The sequence below is a fragment of the Myxocyprinus asiaticus genome, chromosome 7, assembly GCF_019703515.2.
Source record: "Myxocyprinus asiaticus isolate MX2 ecotype Aquarium Trade chromosome 7, UBuf_Myxa_2, whole genome shotgun sequence".
Lineage (NCBI taxonomy): Eukaryota > Metazoa > Chordata > Actinopteri > Cypriniformes > Catostomidae > Myxocyprinus > Myxocyprinus asiaticus.
In genome coordinates, this window is record NC_059350.1 from 8,555,134 (window position 1) to 8,580,729 (window position 25,596).

Below are 25,596 nucleotides of genomic sequence, written 5' to 3' on the forward strand. Positions count from 1 at the left end.
GGGTCACTGCTGATAGACAGAGACAGAGAGAGGAAGTAAAGTAAAGGTAGAAAAACAGAGATTCCCCCTGGAGGTTAGGCTTCACACTTCTCCTTTATCTGCCTTCTCTATCACACTTCTTGACCTCCACCTTTTCTTTTATCTAATAGTCACTTCCTTTCTCTGTTTAACCATCTCTCTCTCTCTCTCTCTCTCTCTCTCTCTCTCTCTCTCTCTCTCTCTCTCTCTTACATACCAAGTAGTGATGGTCAGAAGTACCCAAGTACATAGAAAGACCACTGCTGAACAAACCAGCTTAGACCAGCATGAATTCCCATATTGGTCCAGGCTGGTTTATGGTGATTAGTGTTGGTTTGGTGCTGGCCTAGCCAGTAGGCCATCATAGCCATGCAGTTTACCAGCAAAACAGAAAGACCAGCATGTCTTTCTGATGAAGCTGGTTGACCAAGTTTGCTTTGCTGGTTCAGTACAATTTAAGTTCAATTGACAACATTTGTGAGAATGTTGATTACCACATTATTTAGGCCGGGCATACACGGTGTGAGTTCTGACACTCGGGAGGCCGTGAGCCCCTGCACACATTACGAGTCAGTTTATCTGATAATCATACAGGTGCAAACGTACATGACACGGCTTTACGACCTGGCGAATTCCGGAGCAATCGCATTAATTTTTGCACTATTTATCATTATAAGACATAAAGCCAGATGAGGACATTGCTTTAATTCCTCATAGTTTGCCATTTAAAAATAAAAAGAAGACTGGCATGGCCAGGGGCTGCATTAGCTGAAAACTCATCTGCCGATAAAAATAATTTAAAAAAGGATACGTTTTACAAATGCTGTCCAACATTTGACAGATTCAGTTTTCAAGGGAGGCTGTGTGATTTTATGACTGCATACATCAATCATAACGTCAGTGTGTTGCTGCCAGTACTGCATGATAATAAAGTGCACAAAATGTACAAGATTAAAAAGAAAGTGCGGAAAATTCATGCACAGTTTCTGTCGGTTATCCTTGGATTTAATTTAGGCACAAACATGACGTTTAGTGCAGCTTTCTGTGTTATTTTAGTGGAGTTGGCTACCTGTATTATTCAGCTTTAGATGTAGGCTATGTCCTTCTCATCTGTGTCACTACTTGCATGTTGATAGCAGACATTCTGAAGAATATTCATGAGGTCTTCATGTCCATGTGAATGCGCTTTAAAGCCACACACAGCAAAGTTTAAAAATCTTGTTTTAGCACAGTGGTTGATTGACAGGTAGAACTTTCAACCTGGAAGTCCTTTGTTTCACTAGACACGCGCTTGGAGAGTTAAAAAAAATCTTCTATCACATATCCACTATCGTGTGCATATACAATTATAACAGATGCTATATCCCCCTAAATGTAGCCCTAGAACTGAAACGAATGCAAGTATGACAAATAAAAATAGACCATGATGGAAATGTGAAAACTGTCCATCAGAGTGATAAAAATTGTTTTCTAGCGCAACCAGTATGGCAAATGATTTGTTTGAAGAGCAGAGAACAGCATGGCATTTCTGTAGAATCATTCCCAGTGATGTGGTCATGAATATTATGGGGAAAACACAGTTTTAACATGACCATTTTCTCCGAATCTGTGAAAGCTTCATGAACACTCAGTTTACAGTTCGATCAGTTTAGATCATGTGAGTTGCAAAACCTTCTCTTGATTGGTCAACTTCAGGTTGATCGCCAAATCGGGCTGAATTTTTTAGACAGTTTTAACAATTATCAGGAGTTTGTGAGCTGCTCGTAATTCATAATTCCTGCATAATTCCTCTCATACGATGCGAGCCGCGACCACACGAGCACCCACGAAAATATCAGTCGGGAGCTCGCACGACAGCCGAAAATCGCACTGTGTACGCCCGCATTTAGACTCGTCCCGTGCTTATTTAAAAAAGTACCCTGTTTCAAATGTACAGCCAAAAGGCATAAACATTATACATGTTAACATGATTTTAGTGTAATGTACCGTGTTACGTCATTGTGACAACAAAGTTGTAATATTTGATTTACACAGATAAGGTTAGTAAGCAATTTTATCACACTAAAATCATGTTAACATGTATGTTAAGTCTTGTGGCTATAATTTTGAAACAGTGTGCATTTGAATGTTTATGGATTCACATTCACTCCCATTGTAAGTCACAGTAACTGCGATTTACATATATATATTTGTAAAATTCCCTTAAGCAACCCCATTAGCCTCCCATGCTAGAGACTAGCATTCAAAACACAACATATGCTGGTGACCAGCTCTGTCAATTTTTTTATTTTTTATTTTAAGTACAAAATTCTCAAAAAATCCTTTAAGTGGTGCCTGGGTAGCTCAGCGAGTATTGACTCTGACTACCACCCCTGGAGTCATGAGTTTGAATCCAGGGCGTGCTGAGCGACTCCAGCCAGGTCTCCTAAGCAACCAAATTGGCCCGGTTGCTAGGTGAGGTAGAGTCACATGGGGTTAACCTCCTCGTGGTTGCTATAATGTGGTTCTCGCTCTCGGTGGGGCGCGTGGTGAGTTGTGCGTCGATGCCATGGAGAATAGCGTGAAGCCTCCACAAGCGCTATGTCTCCATGGTAACACACTCAACAAGCCACGTGATAAGATGCGCAGATTGACGGTCTCAGACGCAGAGGCAACTGAGATTCGTCCTCTGCCACCCGGATTGAGGCGAGTCACTACGCCACCATGAGGACTTAGAGCGCATTGGGAATTGGGCATTCCAAATTGGGGAGAAAAAAAAATGTGTGCTTTCTGTACCTCCTGTTATTTTGTGCTGCACAAAAAACAAAATAAAAAAATAAAAAAATGGCTTGTAAATAGGAGGCGATCTCATCATTATGACTCTTAGTATGAAAGGCTAATTTTGATCTAATTAGGGGTGGCAAGCCACTTTTAGTATGAATATTTTTGTCTGGGGTAGGAATGTCTTCGAATGCACAGATGAAGTCTAAATACAGGGCACACTCTAATAGGGCTATATCAGTTACAAAAGGAGAGACAACAGTCTTCAACTTGTTTGAGTGCTGAGCTATGATAAGCTACGCTAGACTACCTCCAAACTACTGTAATACATTATTTTAGGCTACTAGGAATGGAGCTTTAAATTTGGTGTACGCACAACACTTTGCTAGCCCAGCATTTCATTAATATTTCACACTATTTTAGGCAGGTGAAAAAGGAGAAGTGGGTGTGTTGTGAATGCTATACTATGCAACCCTACTATTACATTACTATAAAGTTCTATTCCTGGCAGCCTTTGAGGTAACTGGTATAAATGGTAAAGTATGTAAAGTGACACTGCCTGGCAGCAATTTTAGAAACACCTATTCATTACTCTTTAGCTATACACAAACATGTTAAAATATTAATGCATTACATTTGCGCCAGCTGTTTTGAACTTACATTTAGACATACTGAGTTCCAGAGATCTGGACTAGTAGCTTAGACTCGAGTCAGACTCAAGTTTTAAAATTAGATTTGTGAATTTGTTTAGCACGTTTTGCTAGTTCCATTTCTAGACTCAGTAGAATGCACTATTTCCTTTTGTTTTGGTAGTAGTTGAAAAGTTAAAAGAAGACACACAAAAAAAAAAAACCTTGGGGTAATTAATGCTTTGGACCTCTGTCAGCCCTTGAGACTTTGGAAGACACACTCTGTTGTTTTACGCTTTTTTCCTACCATCTTCTAGAACCATCTTCCAAACATGATGCTATGCGAACAGTTATAAACCTGCATGTGGTGTTGTGCTGGTCTTAGCTGTAGGCTAGCTGGCCTTTAAAACCCCAAACCTGTCCAAAACCATTAAAGCAGACTATCCTGACCAGCTTAGTGGCCAGCAGAGATAAGTCAACCACCTTAAGCTGGTTTAAGCTGTTTTTCAGCACAGTATAATTAGTGATAGGCTGATGTTTGGCTATTTTAGGAATATTTGACATCAGCCATTGAAAACAACATATTGGTCGATAATTTTTTATGATACATACAGCAAATTTGACAACTCATAGCCTATAGATTTATCATAAGACCCATCTATAAATGAAACTTAAGCTATTTTTTATTTAAACGTATTGGCAGATGTTTAGAATCTAGCATAAAGAACAAAACCTCCATAGAGTTAATTAATCTTAACTGTATTCCTCATCTGTCCCACAGAAAGTGAAATCGTCCCTCCAGACTTTCTCCGGCCACGATCCTTCACCACAGTACGTGGATCCACCTCCTTACAGTGTGAAGCAGACACCTCACGTCTGTCCGTCAGTCTGTGCGATCTCAACCTGCAACAAGATGATGCTAGGCTTCGACTTCCTCCAGCCGCCATCACCTGTCCCATCCCTCAAAACTCCATGAATTCCCAACAGTCATCACTGCTACCCCACACCTTAGAATGTGACCTACGTTTCCACCAGCTCCGGGGTGCCCACATCAAAACCCTTAATGAACAGACCGTTGCACGATCCGAACATGCCCGTGAAGAACGCACACTGGTCTTCACTGATCGCCCACTGCGAATCGGAGAAACCATCTTCATTAAAGTCATCAAGTCCAGCCCTGCGCGATCTGGGTCACTGTCATATGGTGTGACATCATGTGACCCAGCAGTTCTTCGCCCTAGTGACCTCCCATACAATCCAGAAGCACTGGTGGACCGTAAGGAATTCTGGGCAGTGTGCAGGGTGCCCACTGCTTTGCAGAGTGGAGATATACTGGGCTTTCTGGTCACACAGGAAGGGGAAGTGATTCTGAGTCATAATGGCACCAATGTGGGGATGCAGGTGTGTGTGGACAACTCACGACCACTCTGGATGTTTTTCGGACTGCACGGCGCTGTCACACAGCTGAGGATTCTAGGTAAGTGTATTAGAGTTATTGTTGAGCTACATTATTGTTAACATTAAAGGGATGAAAAAACTATCAAGATTTAATCCCCCTTATGTAGTTCCAAACCTGAATGATTTTATTAATTTTGGGGTGAACTATCCCTTTAAGGAAAAATGAAAAGGGACCCTATTTACTTTATTAAAAGTTTTGTCTTAATAATCGTCCATACAAATGTTATAACTTGCTCAAACTCTAAAACGACTTGACTTTTTGGCTGACATGACATAGCCAAATAGACAATTTAGGTATAACCAATAGCCAAATAGCTATTTAGTAGGACTGGGAATTCGATATTACAACGATATTTTCTAGCCGATTTGATATGTATTGCAATATTGCGATTTGATGGTTTTATATATATAAAAAAACTTTATTAACTCCTTTTTCTCAGAAATAAATGTCTATTGAAGAACAGTTGTGTCTGCAATGAAAATTGTTTTCACTCTGTAATGTACTGTATAATTTGCAGGTAAAAGTTAGGGATGTGCAAAACTAACTAACAATTTAAAGCTACCAATTGACCAGTCAGTGTGTTGTCTGAGCTAGGTGACTTTAGTGCAAAGGAACCCATAAGTCTGCATTATGGCCATTTGTATTCAACAAATAAATATAGCCTATACAATATATCATTTTAACTTTTCAAACAAATTTTGTTATTTTAGAATATAAAATATATAACATATTACCATAGGCTATTACTATTATCATAATGATAATTTTGCAACATAAATGGAGGCTAAAGCATAAACTTGTTCAAGAACCATTTCAGCGGCTTTACTGAATTATGACACACATGACAATTCACCTGTAGTCCCAATGTTATTTGCATATGCATCCTGAGATAGTCTGAGCAGCATTCTCATAGAAAAACACTATTCTTACAAACTGTTACCAGATGATTGACAGCGGGGAAAAAAAGTGAGAACTCACAATTTGCACATGTTCTGCGAGACACAATGGCGCTGTGCTGTTCTTCAAAATATAATCAGTTGTGTTTCCTCAAGCGCGCTTCTTTGTGTCTAGCGGCATTTCTTGTTGACAGTGGCGGGCAAATGTGCAAAATTACCCACCACTGCGCATGACTACCCTGGCTGTTAGACTATAAATATTGCGGGGGCGTGACATGTAGTTTCCGGCATTTAACAGTTTGATAAGCCTTTTTACAGCTAAACTGTTTATTAAAGCAGTGTCAGACAGAATCTGTAGAATGACTCCTGACAAAAACTCTCCACAACATCTCTCAAATAAACTTTAGGATTATGCATAACAGGAACATTGATCACAGCAGAGGATTTTGATGTCTGACAGTGAACAACAGCACTTTGATGGCTGTAACAGTGATGCATTAAAGGACTAAATGTAAAGAATTAAAGAGACAAAATTCTCAGAGAGAAAACCTGATAATGTGGAACTCTGAACAAATATAGCTTCCAATATTTATCTTTTAATCATTTTAGCATTAAGATAAACGTATTTTTTTTTTTTTTTTTTTTTTTATTATTAAATTAAAAAAGCATTTTTCATCAGGGATAAAAATTTAAAATCGTTTGGCTCAAGAAACGCAATTTGTAACAGAATCTTTTTTTTTTTTTTTTTTTTTTTTAGCCCTACTATTTAGACATTGTTTTGGGCTACTATCATAGGTTATGCCCATTATTGCACAGACTGAGTCTCTTTTTTTTGTTCAATATCCTGTTCCACTCATAATTCAACATATTACTTAAATTAAAATAGGTTTTAAATACTGTTTCAAGTTGACTATTTAATTTTGTCTTAAAAAGTAGATTTATACATTTAAAGGCTGTCAATTTAACACATTAATTTAGTGTGCTTAATGACATATAAAAATATTATTTAAAACTGTTTACATAATTAATCATGCCCCTGGTCCACATGTAAATTCTGTAAAAAAGTATGTATATATTTTCCTACCGTTGGAGCAATTTAAAGGTATAGTTCACCCAAAAATGACAGTGCTGATCATTTACTCACCCTCATCCAAGATGTGTGACTTATTTCTTCTGCAGAACACAAATGAAGATTTTTAGAAGAATATCTCCATTCAATGCAAGTGAATGGTGAAGGGTGACCAAAACTTTGAAGCTCCAAAAAGCACATAAAGGCATCGTAAAATTAATCCATAAAACTTCAACATTTTAATCCATGTCTTCTGAAGCAATCCAGTCGGATTTCACAATAATCCGAATTTTCACAATAAATCTTGACATCAGCTGTCTCCTTGGCGGTAATGATTTCAACCTTGATTACACTTCCTAGAGCCATCTAGCGATCTGTAATCGATCTTGAAATCATGATCATCCCTAAAGACTGCAATGGCTAGATGTACAGTGAAAAAGGAGTTATATTTTGCTCTGTTCTCACCCAAAATCAATTAGATCACTTAAGAAGACATGGATTAAACCACTGGAGTTATATGGATTACTTTTAGGCTGCCTTTATGTGTTTTTTGGAGACTCACAGTTTTGGTCACCCTTCACTTGCACTGAATCTACAGAGCTGAAATATTCTTCTAAAAATTTTTATTTGTGTTCTGCACAAAAAAGAAAGTCATACACATCTGGGATTGCATGAGGGTAAGTAAATGATGAGAGAATTTTCCTTTTTGGATGCACTATTCCTTTAAGCTCGAAATACATGTAACTTTGTGTTGTTATGAGCTGCGTCAGCAGGGGGCAGTCAGCACGCCTCAACGAATCTCACAAGCAGTGCCTCCACAGAATGAGGGCCAGTCACTTAGGGCTCATTCTTGACAGCTGGGTGAAGCAAAACAGAATGCATCTCGAGACGCAATTTGCAAAGTTTAACTTGACACAGCATCCTAAAAACACAGCATTTATTGCAAAAACCAATGAGACCTTCCAAAAGCATCCTTTTGATGCAAATCTACGTAGACCAATAATTTAAATTAGTGCAGATGGAACGCATGAATAATTGACTAACTCAATTGTAAAATTAATTGCTATCGACTGTAAGTTTGTTTAATTTTATGGGAATAAAACAAATAATATATTGACTTCTAAAGCCAGTTTTGCATTGTCTAATCAATGCTTCACTCATCTGCCACAATAATTCAATATATTTCAATATGAATATCTGAATTATTCTATTTATTATTTTTACTACATATATTGATAATTATTTGAATTATTATGGACTATTTATAGAGAATTGTCTTTTTGGGGGGTGGGTGTCTTTTTTATCGCTATATATGTAATTAATTTGATTAATTAATCGGCATGCAATGTCAGTTAATTCTATTAAAAAAAATATTCGATTGACAGCCCTAATTTAAAGGGATTAAAATAAACACAGCCACGTCTACACTAATCCATTTTCATTTGAAAACTCAGTTTTCAGTTTCCTAACATCATTGTTTTTCCAAAGAATGCGGTAATAGAGAGCGTTTTTGAAAGTCTCTGTTTTAGGTGGAGGAAAATGCTGTTTTAGTGTGGATGAGATGCGTAAACATAGCAATATCAATGCATTTTCAAACGAAAATGGATTAGTGTAGATGTGGCCAAAGAAGTGCCACAACCAAAGTGTTCAACTCTGTGTTGTTGCTATTGCTGGTATCAACAGTGTTGCAGGTATCCACTTTTCAAAACGTAATTTCACATGAATCACCTCAGTTTTGCATATGTGGAAAAAATACAGATGCAGTCCAGTAACCTTTTAAAACACCAGACTGTTCTCCAGTCCTCACCCACACACCTGCAAATGACACAATCTCAATGAAGTTGAACTAAACACAGTACTTGCCCCTAAACACATACACAGATACAGCTGAAAACAGGAAATATTACAGGAGTGTGTGTGGGAGGGCTGTGATCACTGTTAGCTCTGTATTCACTCTCCATGATATCTGTGTCGCTAGTAGCATATTACCCTCCCTTTCTTCACCCTCACTCTCCCAATGCTGCACCAACGCGCTCACCCGTCTCATTAGCATGTGCTGAAGGAGAGGAAATGAGAAAGTGAAGAGGAGTGTGGGCGATTCACACTTCATTTGAGAGCATTCATTTGAGAACATTTCTCCTGTTTACGGTCTCCGCTGTCTTTATTGCTCTCCATTTGTCATTCTTATTTCTCCTATTAGCATAATGTTTTAGTTCTTTAAAGATTCAAGGTGCAAAATGCCACTGCATTAGCTAAATTTAGTTGTTAATCTCATTGTGCTCATTGCAGCATTAAGATAAAATGAAGACATAAAACAATGCAAATCAATAAAGTAAATTTAGTGCTAATAAATTAAACTCGATTTTAACATATTCTGAAGAAAATGTGAGTTGTGCACTATGCTATGATACCATTATGCAGTTGTTATGCGATTGCTTACTGACTCAAGTCAAAAGATCCAAGTCTCTATGATATTCTGATCCCTAGATATTGCTCGGCTCCCTCGGCACAAAATTTTAAGTCTGATTTTTTAGAAAAGTAATAGCACATCTCTTTTTAGCACAAGAACATGTTCAGTCTAAACAGCCACTTGGGTTGTTAATAGTAAGTATGAGCTATAGTAACAGTGATGCTTGCCTTGCTACTAATTTACGCATATACCCATGTCTATTAAGGACACACAAATCGTATTATTCCACTCTATGTAGAAAGTTGAAAAATAGTGTAATCAGTCAATTTTGTCTATTCGAATTTTCATTTGACAAACTTATAGTGCATAATCAGATGAGGCATGTAGTATTTGGGTAGTCTTGCAATTAGTACTTGTCATAAAATGTGTTTATTTTAGGGCTGTCATTCGATTTAAATATAATAATCGCAATTAACTGTGAAAATCATGCGACTAATTGCCATTAATTGCAGATTTTGAAAGTGCTGGAAATTTACGTATATATCCTTTTTCTGTTCAATGTATTTATTTCCTTCTTAGGGAAGAAAACTATACAATATACAACAAGAATTTTTATTAATAATTTCCAAACAAACCTTCTATAGTATAAAGATAGAAATGCTCTAAAATAGCTCTAATTCAAGTAACTCTAAATGTTTCTTTAAGTCTTAGTGAGAGGTTGACTTAATTAAAGAACTAGTCCCCTTAGATTGAGTGTTCATTGCAATGGGCATTAAATCTCTTAAACCCTCATCCTCCACAATATTAATCAGCTTTGAAATCCACATAAAAAGCACTGCAGAGATTGGCGAGTTTGGAATGGCATACTACCCATACTACTCATACTGCTTTTGTCATATCTATGTATGGCAGAAATAGTAAAAGTAGTAGGGTTGTCATGATACCATAATCATATCTTACTGTTCTATACCAGCTAAAGTATCATGATACCAAGTAGTATCATGATACCACACGATAGCAAAAATTTCATAGTGGTTCTTAGAAACTAGCCATTCCACTTATTGCTCCGGAAGCAGTGAAAATAACTGATGGATGAACAGGGAGAAGGCTCAAAAACCTGTTACCTAATGCATTCTAAAATTGACGTGAAAAAAAAAAAACTTCGGCACATCAAAAAAGCCAGTTCAAACATCAATGGCGTTAAATTTTTATTCCATTATTTGTGTGATAATTTGAATGTTGGTTAACATAAAAATAAAGATATTGTAATGTTGAAAAGACTGTTTTGAGCAGCTGTTTAATTATTACAACCGCTTCAGCCCCTCTCTCCTGGTAAACAGCAGAGCGAATGCAGATTACACACACACTGGGTAGATCGCACGACTCAGCAACGTGATCAAACCTATCTGGGCTATCAAACCTATCCCAAAAGCATCGCAAGATTAAGTTGATGGTAGAGACCATTGGCGCCAATCATAAGGGCAAAGTTACCGCTACCATGCATTTGTAATTTTTTTTAAAAATAAAGGAGTGCAACGTTCGATTTTTCAGAGAAGCTGTAAATCTGTAAATGTTAAGATAAAGCATTTAGGTTCAATGAAGTGGCACTAACCCGTGTGTATTCTGCAGAAGCTGTGGGATGTGTCCGAAGGTGTTTAATAAGGTTGCTGGTGTTTCCCCCTTCGGCTTGAAATCTTTGTAGACATTAACGGCCAATGGGTTTTCCCGGTCTCATCAGGCAAAACCCAAAATAACATGCTGGGATTCAAACGTGTGTGTTTGAAGCATGGGAAAACCACACATTGAAACATAAACAAAACCATGTAAGGGGCAAATTCTAAACAGCATTTTGCACTCTTAAAGGGCACTGCATGAAGGGGACGCCACTCGAAAAGATAACTTAAAGGTCTGATTCAAATGAAAGTTTTAACGAAAATAATTTACTACCGCACATACAACATAACTTACGGTACTACCGTATTAATGGTACTAACGTTTTAAAAAGACTGTGGCACTGCCAGTATTTTGAAGCTTTAGTATCGTGATACTACTGTAGCACCGGTATATCGTGCAGCCTTAAAAAGTAGTATGGTAGTATGCCATTCCAAACACATTCAACGGCTTGTTCTGCTTTTAGCACTGGCACTGACCACGTAATGATACTTCATCCAAATTATCCAGTAATCATTAGCTGAAGCTTCGAAAGATCAGCGGCAATGAGTTCAAATTTGAAATTGTTTTAACTGTGGCGCGTCGACAGTCTGTACATGGGAGAACAAGCTAGCCTACCACAGCAATCCCTCATCAGTGCCGTTTAATGTTTGTTTGGCTTGGAGGAGATAGTTAAGACTTGAAGTGCTTCAGTGGTAATTAAATTCTGCCTTACAAAGGCTGGAAAGTACTTGATTTCTGTCACAAGTACCATCAGTGTTTGTTTTGCAATGGGTCCTTTCCCAATCACTTGATCACCGACACGAAATTGCTGTTGTGTTTGTGATGTGTTTGCATCATAAAGGTCCGCCCCTATTCCGGCCAGTGTTCAGAGTGGCGCTGAATAGAATGTCAGTGTCTAAAGTGAAAATGGAAAAAGCGTTAATGCGTTCATTTCGACAGCTGTAGTTTATTTACCTTTATTTTTCCTCAGCCTTGCTTTTTGACTTTCCCTTCTTTTTTTTTCCTTCTTGACTCTCTCCACCCCCAGTTTATCCGTCATCGCAGGTGGCTGCTAACTTATTGATCTCTCATTGCATGCTTTTTCTCAGCGATGTCATTAAGAGCTCACAATGCCTCACAGTGGCAGTATCAAAAACTAAATCTGATTGGTGGAAAATTAGGGGTTTGAACGGGGCCATAATTTGCAGAGACAAGAACAGTCACGCTTGTCTTATTATTCCCATGCACAATAACAAATCAAAAGCCAAACAATGTCAGCGTGCCCTGACATGTCATCTTTGTTTTCCTGCTGAAAACAATAGAGGCTAAATATATGATCTGCTTCTCTGGAGGAGATGCAATCGAAGTTATGAGTAAATACAGTTGGTGATGATTTCTCTAAATATGACATATATTCTTTCTGAACTCAGTGGGAGTGAAATGTATTAAATTGAACACAAATGACATGAAACTATGCTGTTTAATAGTAAAGTATAAAGTATATAATTAAAACTGAACAGGAAGTAAAAACAGCTCATCCAAGTGTTGATGAAAGCACTGACATGCAGAGCTCAATGATTAATATACAGTAGTTTAAAGTTACTAATTTATTTACCTTCACATGCTATAAGCCAAACACAAATTTCCTCCATTTCCAAATTTTTTTCCTTCTCTATGATGTAAGTGACTGTAAATGTAAGTGTAAGAATAAGAAACATGGTGGAATTTTAAGAAGTGATCAAATACTACTTTTAAAGTAACTGAACTGAAATGAAATTGAAGCCACTCAACTTTGGATTGGTGTAGCTACTCCAAACCCAAATTAAAATAAAAAAAGCCAAATTAAAGTATGTGATTAAGAAATGAGCCTATTCAGTTTAAAATACCAATTTAAATAGAATGCATATATTTTCATATTTTAAGTATTTTAAATTTCCAAAATCTTGCCACGTACCACAGTTTGAGATTCACTTAAATCAGGACCTCTTTTGAGACATTTGTACACATAGAAGTCATATAATTTAATTCTGTAAATAGGAAGCAGCCTATTCGTCTCTGACATAGCCTGTTCATCTCTATTATGATTGGTCTGTACCGATATTTTAATGCTATGTGAGTGTATTTTTATTTCGATGTAAAATGTATTGTACACAGTGGCCTCAAATTTATTTGAACATTTGAACCCCACTTAAAAATGTGTGAATGGCATTTCATAACAAAATATCAAATTGAGTGGTAAACAAATGATGCTAGACCTTTTATCAGAACTAACTTCACTTTTTTAAGTGGATGTCTGATGTTAGTTACCTTTAAGTTTACACAGGTGTTCTAGCAAAGTAACCACAGGTGTAGTTCATCACATTAACTATGGATATGTTCCACTAACATTGGACAACCAGAAAGTTTCCAAATAATTACTAATTTCATTTTGTGAAATATTCAGCTTGAAAAGTATGCCTGTGCTATCCTTCCTTAAAATAGTCCCATTTTGTTTTCTAATGTGCTGGAATGCATATATTTAAGGTATGGCTTAAATGTCCAAATTCTTTTTTTGGGCCACTGTATACCATGCCAGCCAGTTTAGTGCCAGTTTACTCCTTTGGTTTTCAATATAGAAAAGGCTTTCAGCTATGCTAATCCATAGTACTCATTCTACGGATGATAAAGGGCTTTAGAGACCGCTGACTCTAAAGTCACTCCCTCTACGTTTGGAGGTTAGTGAGACTCAGCTGTTCTTGCATCTCTGTTAATCTAGTTGAGATGCTCTCGGAGAAGCCTGGCACTTGTAATCCAGGGCCATCTGCTGTGGCCTGGAGGAAGGGGTTTATGATGTGTCTGTGTGTGGAATGGTGGAGAGGTGGAATGGCATGTCAGACTCACAAAGGATCACGCTTAACCCCCTAACCCACCCCCTTGTCTCCAGCTTAATAGAAGATCACACTGTAGGACTTTAAGTACATACTGTATGCAAACATGTGAGCAAAGCACATACAAAGAACACACACACATGCATGAAACAAAACATTGACGGGTCTAAAATAGAGCCTTGGGGAATCCCACTGGCCCCTACCTAATATTGTCACAGATCTAGTTCAGATTATGTCCACGCTACACACGCACTCACAGTGCTAGGTAGTAACGGATTACATATCATCTGTAGTATGTAATCAGATTACCAAAATCAAGTACTTGTAATTGGATTAAATTACATTTTAAAATACTCGTAATCGGACTAAAGTTACTTTTTTATAGATTACATGATTAAATACTAACAAGGCAATGGCAGTACATTTTCATATCAATACCATTATATTCTTACCCCGAAACGCAATAGTCTCACAAATGAACATTTTGAGCTTGTGCTCCTTTTAAATTACAACAGAACTATTACTAAGTAGTAAGGGTTAAAAGTAAGTGTGTCAGAGTTTTGAGCTGTTAGCTTTGACCTAGCAATGTCATTGCTGTTGATTTCATTAATGTTTCTATTGTTTTATGCACCTAAAATGAACTAGATATGGTTTTAAAAAAAAACAATATTATTTCTTACTACCTCAATGAACTTAAGTGCTTCAACTGATCTAGTGAATGTCATCTCTAATGGTCCTGCCTGCAGGTTACACAATACATTTACATTTATGCATTTAGCAGATGCTTTTATCCAAAGTGACTTACAGTGCCCTTATTACAGGGACAATCCCCCTGGAGCAACCTGGAGTTAAGTGTCTTGCTCAAGGACACAATGGTGGTGGCTGTGGGGATTGAACCAACAACCTTTTGATTATCAGTTCAGTGCTTTAGTCCACTACGCCACCACCACTCCACACCGCACTGCACCGCACCGCACCACACCACACAATAGTTCAACTGCTAAATGTGCAGCAATATGGAACAAAGCCCATCACTCTACTGTCACTGCTGATGCAGTGGAGTTCAATGCATGAAACTTGACATAAAACTTTACACAATTGTTCCTTGTTTGACTCCGTGGAACTCTGTTGTCGAACTCTGTTGTCGAACTCTGTGCACTTCAGCTTTGGAACAGGTGATGGACTATCAGTAAGCAGTAAGGGATACAAGTGTTTCAGTGTTTTAAGATGAAAGCTTTGACCTAGGCAACGTTGTTGCTGTTGATTACATGGTAATTAATTTTCGTTAATTTTATGATCATTTTATGTCGATTTTATGGTCATTAATGTTCGGAATACTACTATTGTTTTATGAACTTGATGTCTCAGTGTTTTGAATTATAAACTTTGGCCATGCACGGTCATTGCTGTTAGATTTAATGTTTATTTAATTCATGTAATGTTTAATGCACTTTTTAAAAATGCTCTTTTTGTTAGTAAAAAAGAATGCAATAAATACATTTTCTTCCTCTTTGTACTTTTATGGTAAAATGATTATCCTACTCAAATGCATGTCACACAAAATAAAATAGAATTAGGTTGAAAGTAATCCAAAAGTAATCTGATTATTTTACCCAGAAACTTAATCTATGAGATTACGTTACTGATTGCATTTTTTTTGTCATGTAATTTGTAATCAGTATCTGATTACAATTCACAAGTAATCCGCCCGGCACTGCGCACTCATGTAGACTAACCTGAGAGGATCCTACATACACAGGGGTTTTAGGTTAGCTTAGTTTTGGTTTAGCCAATTTTATCTCTTCCTGTCATATACGCACATTTATCAGAGGATCCAGCATAGCAGGAATGAGGTCAGTGGAATTTAACTCAGTCTCAGAGCTCTCTTATCACATACACTATGACAGTTATACATTAGAGGGAGAAACCCACCTATGGCATCTGCTTGCAAATGTATATATATATATATATATATATATATATATATATATATATATATATATATGTATTTATTTAATTTTTTTATTCGTCCACATATCGTCAAGTATTGTTTACCACAGACCTTATTTACTCATAAGTTGAGAAACCCCATTATAAAAACCCATAGGAAAATCCCATTAGGAATCCATGGCGAATTAGACTTCCGGGTCCACCTACAAATTGACGTCACGACTGAACAGCTATATATTCTATTCTAATCTGGATAGGTCCATATTTTAAATTCTGATTGGATGGGCCACGTTCAATGTGGCTGTAAAATGCCCATACAGTATATGCACACCTGTAATTGTACATTTAATATTAATGCACCAAGATGCTACATTCAGGGCACCAGACTAAAAAAATGACTACAGAGCCATTGGCTCTTAAACTGAAACAACCAAATGGCTGTTTTTAGTTGCCAAATTACAGAATAGCTTGATAATGTGTGATAGTTTTGAAAATAGGCACGCAATCTAAAGATGTAATTCAATGACTGACAAGATGATATATGACAAAACCACATATGAACGCACACAAAGTGTTCAAAACTGTCACCAATGGCGGCAACTAGATTTTGAATTATTGTCGCAATTTTTTGTTGCATTTGTGACTGTTTTAGTCACAGTCTAGAGCCCTGTACTTGTTCCTTGGCAGTCATTACATGATAGAAGAATAATTTATTTTGATTTTTATGAGTAATTAATGTACCTACTAACTGAATTTTTTTGTCTTTTATCATATTACTGTTGCTGCCATTTTATAAAAGCAAGAGGTCATGCGTTACAGTTATTTTATCATGGTTAAGGTATGTAAGAAATAATACTGTCCTATGCTATAGAAGCTGTACAGATTAGTCCTGCTAGTTAAAATGCTGGCCAAAGTAAGGTGGCCACCTGGATGTCGAATCTGTTAACGACTCCTAGGCCATCATGCCTTTTAAAGGTGTCAGATTCAGATTCCATCCTAAGCTTCAGCAGCCACAACAATGCAGTGATATTAGTGGAACCAATGCCTCCCTCACCATCCACAAAAACAGCACATGTACTATTATGTGTACTATGTAGTTCTGTGAAGAGCAGGAGACCTGATGTTTTAGTGAATCTAAATGAATCACAATTAGGTTGACAGTCTGAATAACAACAAATTGCTTTGATCCATTAGTGGTGTAGTCTACAGCTACTAACAACTTTGTCCAATGACATCTGTCATTTTGAAATGCCATTTTAAATGTCTTATGTGGGCTGAACTAATTTCTAGTCTCAGGCTCACTGACTGAATTTCTGGGAGGCAAAATGTAGGTTTTTATTGGTCTGCCAGGAACAGGGTTGCAACACCACTTCAGTGGCAGATCTATTCACTGAACTTGACAATGTTTTCAAGGTTTGTGCAATCAAACTTTGAAAGATATTCAGAGTTTTGTTTGAGGCACTAATAAAACAAAATTTCCTTGAGCAAAACCTTGTTCAGGTTTGTTCTCAGTTATTTCTAATTTCGGATTTTCCCATCCATAAATGTCATGGAAAAAAACGAACTGTGATTGTTTATTTTATTTTACATGGCTCTCTGAGACTTACTCAGTACATACAAATTGTTATTTTACTGGATTTACAAGTTTAAAAGAAACTGAGATAAAGATAAAGCTTAATTAAAAGGTCACCTCTTGTATTGTAATGTTTCTTTTTAGGTTCCACTTTCTTGGGTGATGCACGTGACCCCTCCAGCCCGATTTCCCCCTCAGCTTCACCTCTCTTACCCTCAGGCCTGTGCGGGGGAAGTCCAGAACCCAGCCTCACTGAACGGGGCTTTTCAGCTGCTTTCTGCAGCTCCACTGAAGGTACATATTTCAGACTCATGTATTTCCATTTCAGAATATCCTGTAATGCTGTATTTAGTAGACCATGATGTGACAACTTGTTTGCTGTGATATATGATACAGTATAGTCATGCAGTAACATCTTTAAATTAACTGTGAAGCTACAGGAAGCACAGACAAGACAACAGTGTTCATCAGCCCCATATTACTCACCCAAAACATTTGTTAGGAAAGTCTGACATTCAGCTGTGGAGAAGGTAACCAGGACCTATCAAATACGTCTTTCACTGTCCGGCAAGATGATTTATATTGTAATATGATAAATATTCATCTAAGATTGCAGCCCTACTCAACATGTGTGCCTATAACCGCTAGAGGGCACCCCGTGATCACACATGGCTGACTGAAGCTTTGAATAGAGACTATTTCATTACACGCAGCCTTTTGCTGTTTTGAAATCGAGCAGCGCCACATTGCGATTTTATTCTTAATTCAATCAATTGTGCAGCCTTAATGGATACCATATGGATGTCTCAGAGGTCAAAGTCTGCAGGTTTAGAGCGCTTTTGATGATTTTCTCCTCATTATGAACAGTAAGTGCAACTTTTACAACAGTAACATCAGCAACGACGCTTTTTCCTCATTAATGTGAAAATGACAGGAATAGGAATTTTAATATTACATGTTCTCAGGAGTGCCAACCCTTCTACATTATGTGGCTATTATTCTGGATTGAGTATTCAAATTTACAGTTTTTAAAGAGTGTTTGGGCTCCAAAAAACTATATTATCGCACTACTTTATCTCTCTGTGTCTGATTTAGAACAGGCAGAACTCTAGATCTAACAACCTGTTGATAAAGTTAACCGTTGTTTTTTATTTTCCCAGTCAAAATTTGCACTGCATTAATTAATGACTGCTTTAACTAATCAAGGCTAGCAAGTGACCATGTTATAAGCGAGATAATCCATGGCTAGGTGTGTGTTAAATGATTTTAAATGCACGATTTGCGTCGGGTGGTTCTTCCCTCCACGTCGTGCATTTCAAATAGTTTAAAGCACACCAAGCCATGGATTATCCCTTAAATATATATATATATATATATATATATATATATATATATATATATATATATATATATATATATATATATTGTGAAGGATGGGTTAAAGAGATTTAATACGCATTGCAATGAATACGCAACCTATGGGGACTAATCCTTTCAATTATTCAACCTCCCACTTAGACATTGGGAATGTTTAATGCTAGTTGTATTGGAGCTATTTTAGTGCATTTCTATCTTTATACTGTGGAATAGGGCTGTCAGCTGGGCTGAGAATCTACATTTGAATTTTTCTAATCAAATTTTAATTTTAAAGTCACCAGATTTTTTTAATTGACTTTGTTTCCTTAGTCTACAAGAGGGCCCAACAAATACATATAAGCTAAACAGGACCGTTTTACATTTTTGCAAGAACATTCCTGGCTGTTAAAAAAAGAGCAAGACGCTAAGGCGAAAGACCTCCACCTAAGGCTTTTGCGTCAATCCACACAGTTTTCCAGTTGTTTTTCTATGTAAACATGCGCTGCATGGATGTCTTAGTCTGTTTTGCCGTGTTTGTAGTTTATTGAGTGTCTCGTGTAGGAGCGCTGTGTTTTTTAGGTGCTGTGCCAAGTTGAAAAGAACTTCAACCTTTAAAAACATATCTCGAGACACCTGCATTCTGTTAAACTGTATTTATTGCACTGCATCTTGCCTTTTTTTTTGTGCAAGAATGCGATTGGTCTCAAGTCATTGTCAGTGTTTAGCACACATCCAAAATTCGAATGCACAGTTTTAGCATTCAAATGTGCGTTTTTATCTTAAAGGGATAGTTCACTCATAAATTTTAATTCTCTCATCATTTACTCACCCTCATGCCATCCCAGATGTGTATGACTTTCTTTCTTCTGCTGAACACAAACTAAATTTTTTTAGAAGAAAATCTCAGCTCAAAAAGCACATAAAGGCAGCATAAAAGTAATCCATATGACTCCAATGGTTTAATCCATGTCTTCTCAAGGTATTTGATAGGTGTGGGTGAGAAACAGATCAATAATTACATTTTTACTATAAATTCTCCTCCCTGTCCAGTAGGTGGGGATATGCACGTAGAATGCGAATCGACCAAAAATAAAAGAAGTATGTGAAAGTGAAGATTGATAGTAAAAACCAGTTCATAGTAAAACTTATGAATTTTGTTTATAATATAAATATTAAAGTTTTAGTAGTTAATACTTTTAATTAAATACTTCACATGTATTTATAATAATTCATAATATTTATATTAAAGATTACAGAATTCAGTTTGATGTTAGATTTGTCACACAATTGAAATGCATACATTTTAAATTGGATTTTTGTGTGTGTGTGTGAATGTGTATGTAGTTCCTTAATACACATTCTTGGTCTTTTTTTATGATTCATGATTGCATCATAAAAAAAAAAATTTAAAAAATACTTTGTCTTTATAATCTTTCATCAAAATGTAATAACTTGCTCTACCTCTGAAATGACTTAACATTTTTTTATATGACATCCCCAATCCCTCTCATTTTTCAACCCGTCATTTTGAAGAACCTGTCATATAAACATTCTACATTTTTACATGCTGAATATCTTGTTTCACTCGGTAATTAATTGCAAATGTTTCATGCTGACTTTAAACTTTTATGTTTAGGCACTATAGTATTAGTATAACTCTCTCTTTCTTCCTCGTTACAGGAACAACACCCAACTCGCCCATCAGTCTCCCCAAATCACCCACTTTCCCATCTGCCTCGGCCTCATGGCCGGACGAGTGTTCTATATGCTATGAAAACACAGTGGACACGGTCATCTACGCCTGCGGACACATGTGTCTCTGCTACACCTGCGGCCTCCGCCTTAAAAAGATGGCCAACGCTAGCTGTCCAATCTGTAGGAGAGCTATCAAAGACATTATAAAGACCTACCGGAGCACTTAGGGGCCCCTCACCCCACATAAGGGCCATTAAAGATCTGCAACTGATCTATATTTAAAGTGAGGGGTGATGTCACAGTTCAGGGACTTCATGGGGTTTGTGTTCCCATGGCTATGACTCTTGAACCCTTAAACCTTCAAGGATCAGGCATCCATTCACAAAGGTCTGTTGTATTTCATACTCAAGTCTCTGTTGCTATGGTAACCGGTGATGTTGCTGCTCCATAAAATAATCTGTCTTTTCAACTGATATAAGCAGTGGCGGATTTAGGCATGGGCGACATGGGCAGTTGCCCTGGGTGGCATCTTGTGGGGGGGTGGCACAAGGCATGAGGGGGTGGCACCACCCTCGGTCAACAATATCGGGGACATTCTCATTTACAATCACCCCCCCCCCCCCCATCCACCCTCCGTCAACAACTTTGGGGGCCTGTTGAAGTGGGTTTCACCCAGGGCGCCATACAAGCTAGAACCGCTACTGGATATAAGACAACAATAATGGAAAATATCTCAACCAAGTCAAGACATTTCAGGTGATTCACAGAAGACTTTCAATGATACACTTCTTCGGTTTCTTTTACCCTCTCGGTGAGCCATAAAAAACTGCAGAAGCCTTGTTCATAGGTGCATATCTTTTAAAGCTGGAATCATGTTCAATAGGGGTTGTCACAGTTTTTGATGTATCATTGTTCTCTACTGTCCTCGGAGTCAGACAAGCTATGGCACTTGCACAAATGAAATATATACAAACAATGTCTCATTGTCTCACAATTTTTGTCTGTGGTCAGCTGAGACAGAGTTAGAAATACAGATAAGACATACAGTGTGCTCATACCTTACCATTTCATTCTAGTTGTGTTCCTTTAGTGTGTTTATCGACAGCTTGTTCTTGTTATGTGTTATTTGAAGTCAGTAATGCCCTGTCGATATGGAGGGCTTTGTGGAATGATAGAGCGCAACAGGGACTGCACACTTTTTCAGCACTGGCCTTGGTTCCGGTATTTTTCCCATTCATTTTCTCCATAGGGATTTCAAAAGATTCAAAGCCATGAACCAAAAAAACAAACTCAGAGATTAATCACAACATTACAAACTTACATTCAATGTAAAAATAAGAGGAAAAGATGAAGATACAATTCTGAGAACTTCATGTATTTAATGAGGCATGACTATACATCCCTTGAAGCATTGCGAATGATAATTGAATAAAAAATGAAGCAACTAGAAAATAAAACTCTTGATTTATAGACATTGATTTTAAGTATAAAAAAAAATTACAAAAAAAATAAAATAATGTAAACTATATATCTGAACCCTTCCTTGGCCTTGAGGAACTTTTGGACCCATTTAGAACAATTTTCAAAATGGGTCAAAATGAACCGCAACACCTAGGAAGGGTTAAAGGAATATTCAAGGTTCAATACAAGTTAAACCCAATAGACAGCATTTGTGGCATAATGTTGATAACCACAAAATGTATTTCGATTTGTCCCTCCTTTAAAAAAAAAAAAAAGCAAAAATCTGGGTTAGCACTTACAGTGGAAGTGATTGGGGCCAATCCGTAAACGTTAAAATACACTGTTTCAAAAGTATAGCCACAAGACATAAACAATATGTGTGTTAACGTGATATTAGTGTGATAAAATCACTTACTAACCTTTTCTGTGGAAAGTTATGTCCAATTTGACAACTTCATTGCCATGACAATGTAATGACAACAAACCCTATAACTCCAAAATAACCATAAAATCCACAATTTAAACAACTTTGCTCAAATAATGCACAAGTTGTAACAGAAGAATTAATGTAAGTGCTTTTTCTAAAATTATGATCTGCCTTTAAACCCTCCAAAAAATTGGCCTCAAAGTGCCTCAAAAAAATGGCCAACATAGAATAAACGTTACATAACAAAATTTGTGCAAACTGATTTTCATGTGCCGCTTTCTACGTGAAATGAACACTAGAGGCACTACAACAACTGTGCATTGTATTCACTTTCACGCAAATCACAAGTACATCGGCTGATTATGACTTTATAAACACTTAATTTTCGCTCTATTTCTCGCACCCTGCTATGTTATTATATCAAAACACTTTTACTCTAATGCATCATTCGAAAAAAGATCAATTTTAACGCTTGTATTACAGACCCACCTATATTTACACACATTCCAAAGTGCGGTAGCTCAACTGATGAGTGTTTGACTTTGGACTCGGAAACTGAGCCTCGAGCCAGCTAAGGACGTTTGGAGTGAAAGTGATAGTGAAGCAAAAGTGGCATAGAAGCAACACAAAATGACGTGGTTGCTTCAGTAAATGTGCTTTTAATGTCGAGTTTAAAACACTATCAGTTAGGTTTAGGTGTTGATTTAGGGTAAGGATTTTAGTTTGTAAAAATGTTGCCATGGTCATGTAAATTTCATGAGATCAGGCTGAATTGTTACAATAAGGCACTTACTTACAACAAATGCTTTAGATTTAGCTCAACTTGTATTGAACCCAAATATTATTTCTTATTTTATTTATTTTTTCCTTTTGATTTTGGGTTGCAATGTGACACAGACATGTTTTCGTGATATTCACCCGTGTATGGGTGGTGAGGTTAGAGGTCCTCCTAATGTGACAGAGAATATACATTGAGGTCAAACATTGAGTTTTTATGTCCTGTAAATGCCAATTCAGTTTCCCAATCATGTTGGATCCACATCAATATCTAGAACAGGCTAAGACTTTTTTTTAAATCCACATCACATTTTGCAATTTCTTGCAAATAAGTACAGTGAAAGGGGATACAATAATGCGTGTTTGAGCGTATGTGCCTGTGTGTTTGTTTGTGTGTGGATGTCATTGCAGCTCGAGTAATATCATTGAACTACAATGTACTGCAGGCTAATATTGTTTATAACTAGCCAGTGAGCTTGTATAAAGCAATTGTGACAACTGGCGCTTAAATTCATGCTGCTATTAGTATTAGCCAGCTCTCCTTCAGGCAATGCTAACAACGTGTCGAGAAGCATCACTCTTACTCTGTGAAGAGTTTTGCTCTGTTGTTTGAGGTGGTGATTCACTTTTGAATGTTAATTTATGTTCATTAGAGGAACCTATTATAATAGCTGTATCTGAGGTGTTTCTGTTGCTCTTGATTTTGTTTTTGTCTCTTTTTGGATTTTTGGACCTAAAATTATGATTGTATAGTTTGCTCTTCAATCCTCTGAGGATCATACACCTATGTATTTCTTGAAATGATGGTTGTCTTGTATTCACAAGCTATAGTGAGCAGTACACCTGTCAGGGGTTTAGCAGTAAACAATCAGCCAGATAAACTAAAGATTACATACATTTTGTTTGGTATCAGGTCTTTTTATAATTTCGTGTATGTGTTTTTTTCCATGTATAGCTCTCTAAATGTACAGATCCGAACTTGCTAGAATTACATACTGTCCTGAAAATGCCCCAAAGGCCCAATATTTTTGGTGATAGCATTTATTAAAAGAGTCTGGATTTTTTTAAGAAAAAGACAAAACTTTAGCAATTGACTAAAATTTGCACAATCAAATAAATCTGGCACCTTTTCCTTTAGTTTATTTTGACATATGTTAATTTCTCTTTAGTTTTTAGTTTTTTCCCTAGTTCTGTAATTTTCTAAAGATGTCTTTTGCACAATTTAGGGTGTAATTTAAGGGCAATCTTTGTGTTTTTGTCACTTTATTCAATTTGATTGTATTGGTTACATGTTACCCCCTTTATGACATCATCTTTCTGTTGATGTTTGGACAAAATTAAGATCATCTTGTTTGAATAAGTGAACCACTTATCCTATCCCACATTTCTATAATTTATCCTTGTAATGAAATCTCCGTAACACTTTACAATAAGGTTATATACAGTATGTTAACAGTTAATGCATTAGATACAATGAAGTAACAATTACCAATATTTTTACAGCATTTAAAGGTGCACTCAGTCATTTTTTCCTCATTAAAAAAAATGTACTCCTGAAGAAATGAATTGTAATTTTTTTTACATATACAGTATATCAAATCATTAGCATTCACATGAAATGAAGATACCAGTCACATCAGTAACCTTATAAAAGCTGTTTTATTCTACATGGAGAGGGTCCCCTCGTGGGGGCTGCCATGTTGAGATCACATGACCACCCAAATACTACTCGCTTAATTTCAGTAACTGCTCTGTTATAGGACACTTTCACTCTTGGATTAAATTAATCATGACTGACTGTGAATAGTGAATTTCTACAATGGCATCTGTGACAGAAAACTGTTGATTTTGAATAATGCTGCATCCACACCACTAGGTGTCACTGCAAGTCCTAGATGACACAAGTAAAAAGTTACTGAGTGCACCTTTAATAATCTTGGTTAATGCTAATTTCAGAAAATAAATTGTATATTGTTTGTTCGTGTTATCCATAATGCATTAGCTAAAGGTTATATTAGTTGAATTTTAAAAATGTATTAGTATGTTGAATCTAACATTAACCAAGTTTAATAAGTGCTGTAAAAGTATTGTTCATTGGTTAACTAATTTTGTTAACTAATGTTAACGAATACAACCTAGGTTTTTGATGTTTTGTAGAGTAACTATATGTGGGATCAGGGATTGCATAAATTCACCCCAACCTTTAATAATTTAAATTTGAATATCAGATCTGAATATTTTTTCAGTAATAGTAATATTCAATAGTATTGAACACAAAACCATGTTTCGTTCACTCATTACCCATTGGTGAACAGTGGGACCAAACAGATAGTTGAATCAAGAAGGTATGATTCCTCTTTCCCAGGGTTCAGTTAAGGGCTGTGTTGATAAATTAATCAGTGATTCATAGAGTCCATGAGGTCAGTAGTGAAAAAATTGGCTTGGCTTATTGTGGCATTCTATTTTTGACTCAAACTCATGTTTGATTTTTTTTATTATCTTGAAGTCTGTGATAAATTTATGAATCTTTGTTTTGTCTGAGTCAAAGATGACTGTGTCAATAAACTTTGCAGATGTGTTTCAGTGAGTGGGGTGT

General features: G+C 36.8%; 1 protein-coding gene across 1 annotated transcript in view; it reads left to right on the plus strand.

Annotated features, from left to right (window-relative positions):
* The window catches only part of neurl1aa (neuralized E3 ubiquitin protein ligase 1Aa), a 76,852-nt gene extending 51,256 nt beyond the window's left edge, over positions 1-25,596 (plus strand). Inside the window, exons 4-6 of the mRNA XM_051703274.1 lie at positions 4,189-4,884; positions 17,429-17,578; positions 20,321-25,596. Coding sequence (XP_051559234.1) covers positions 4,189-4,884; positions 17,429-17,578; positions 20,321-20,562 — 1,088 coding nt within the window. The 3' untranslated portion in view covers positions 20,563-25,596. The remainder of the gene's footprint in view (positions 1-4,188; positions 4,885-17,428; positions 17,579-20,320) is intronic.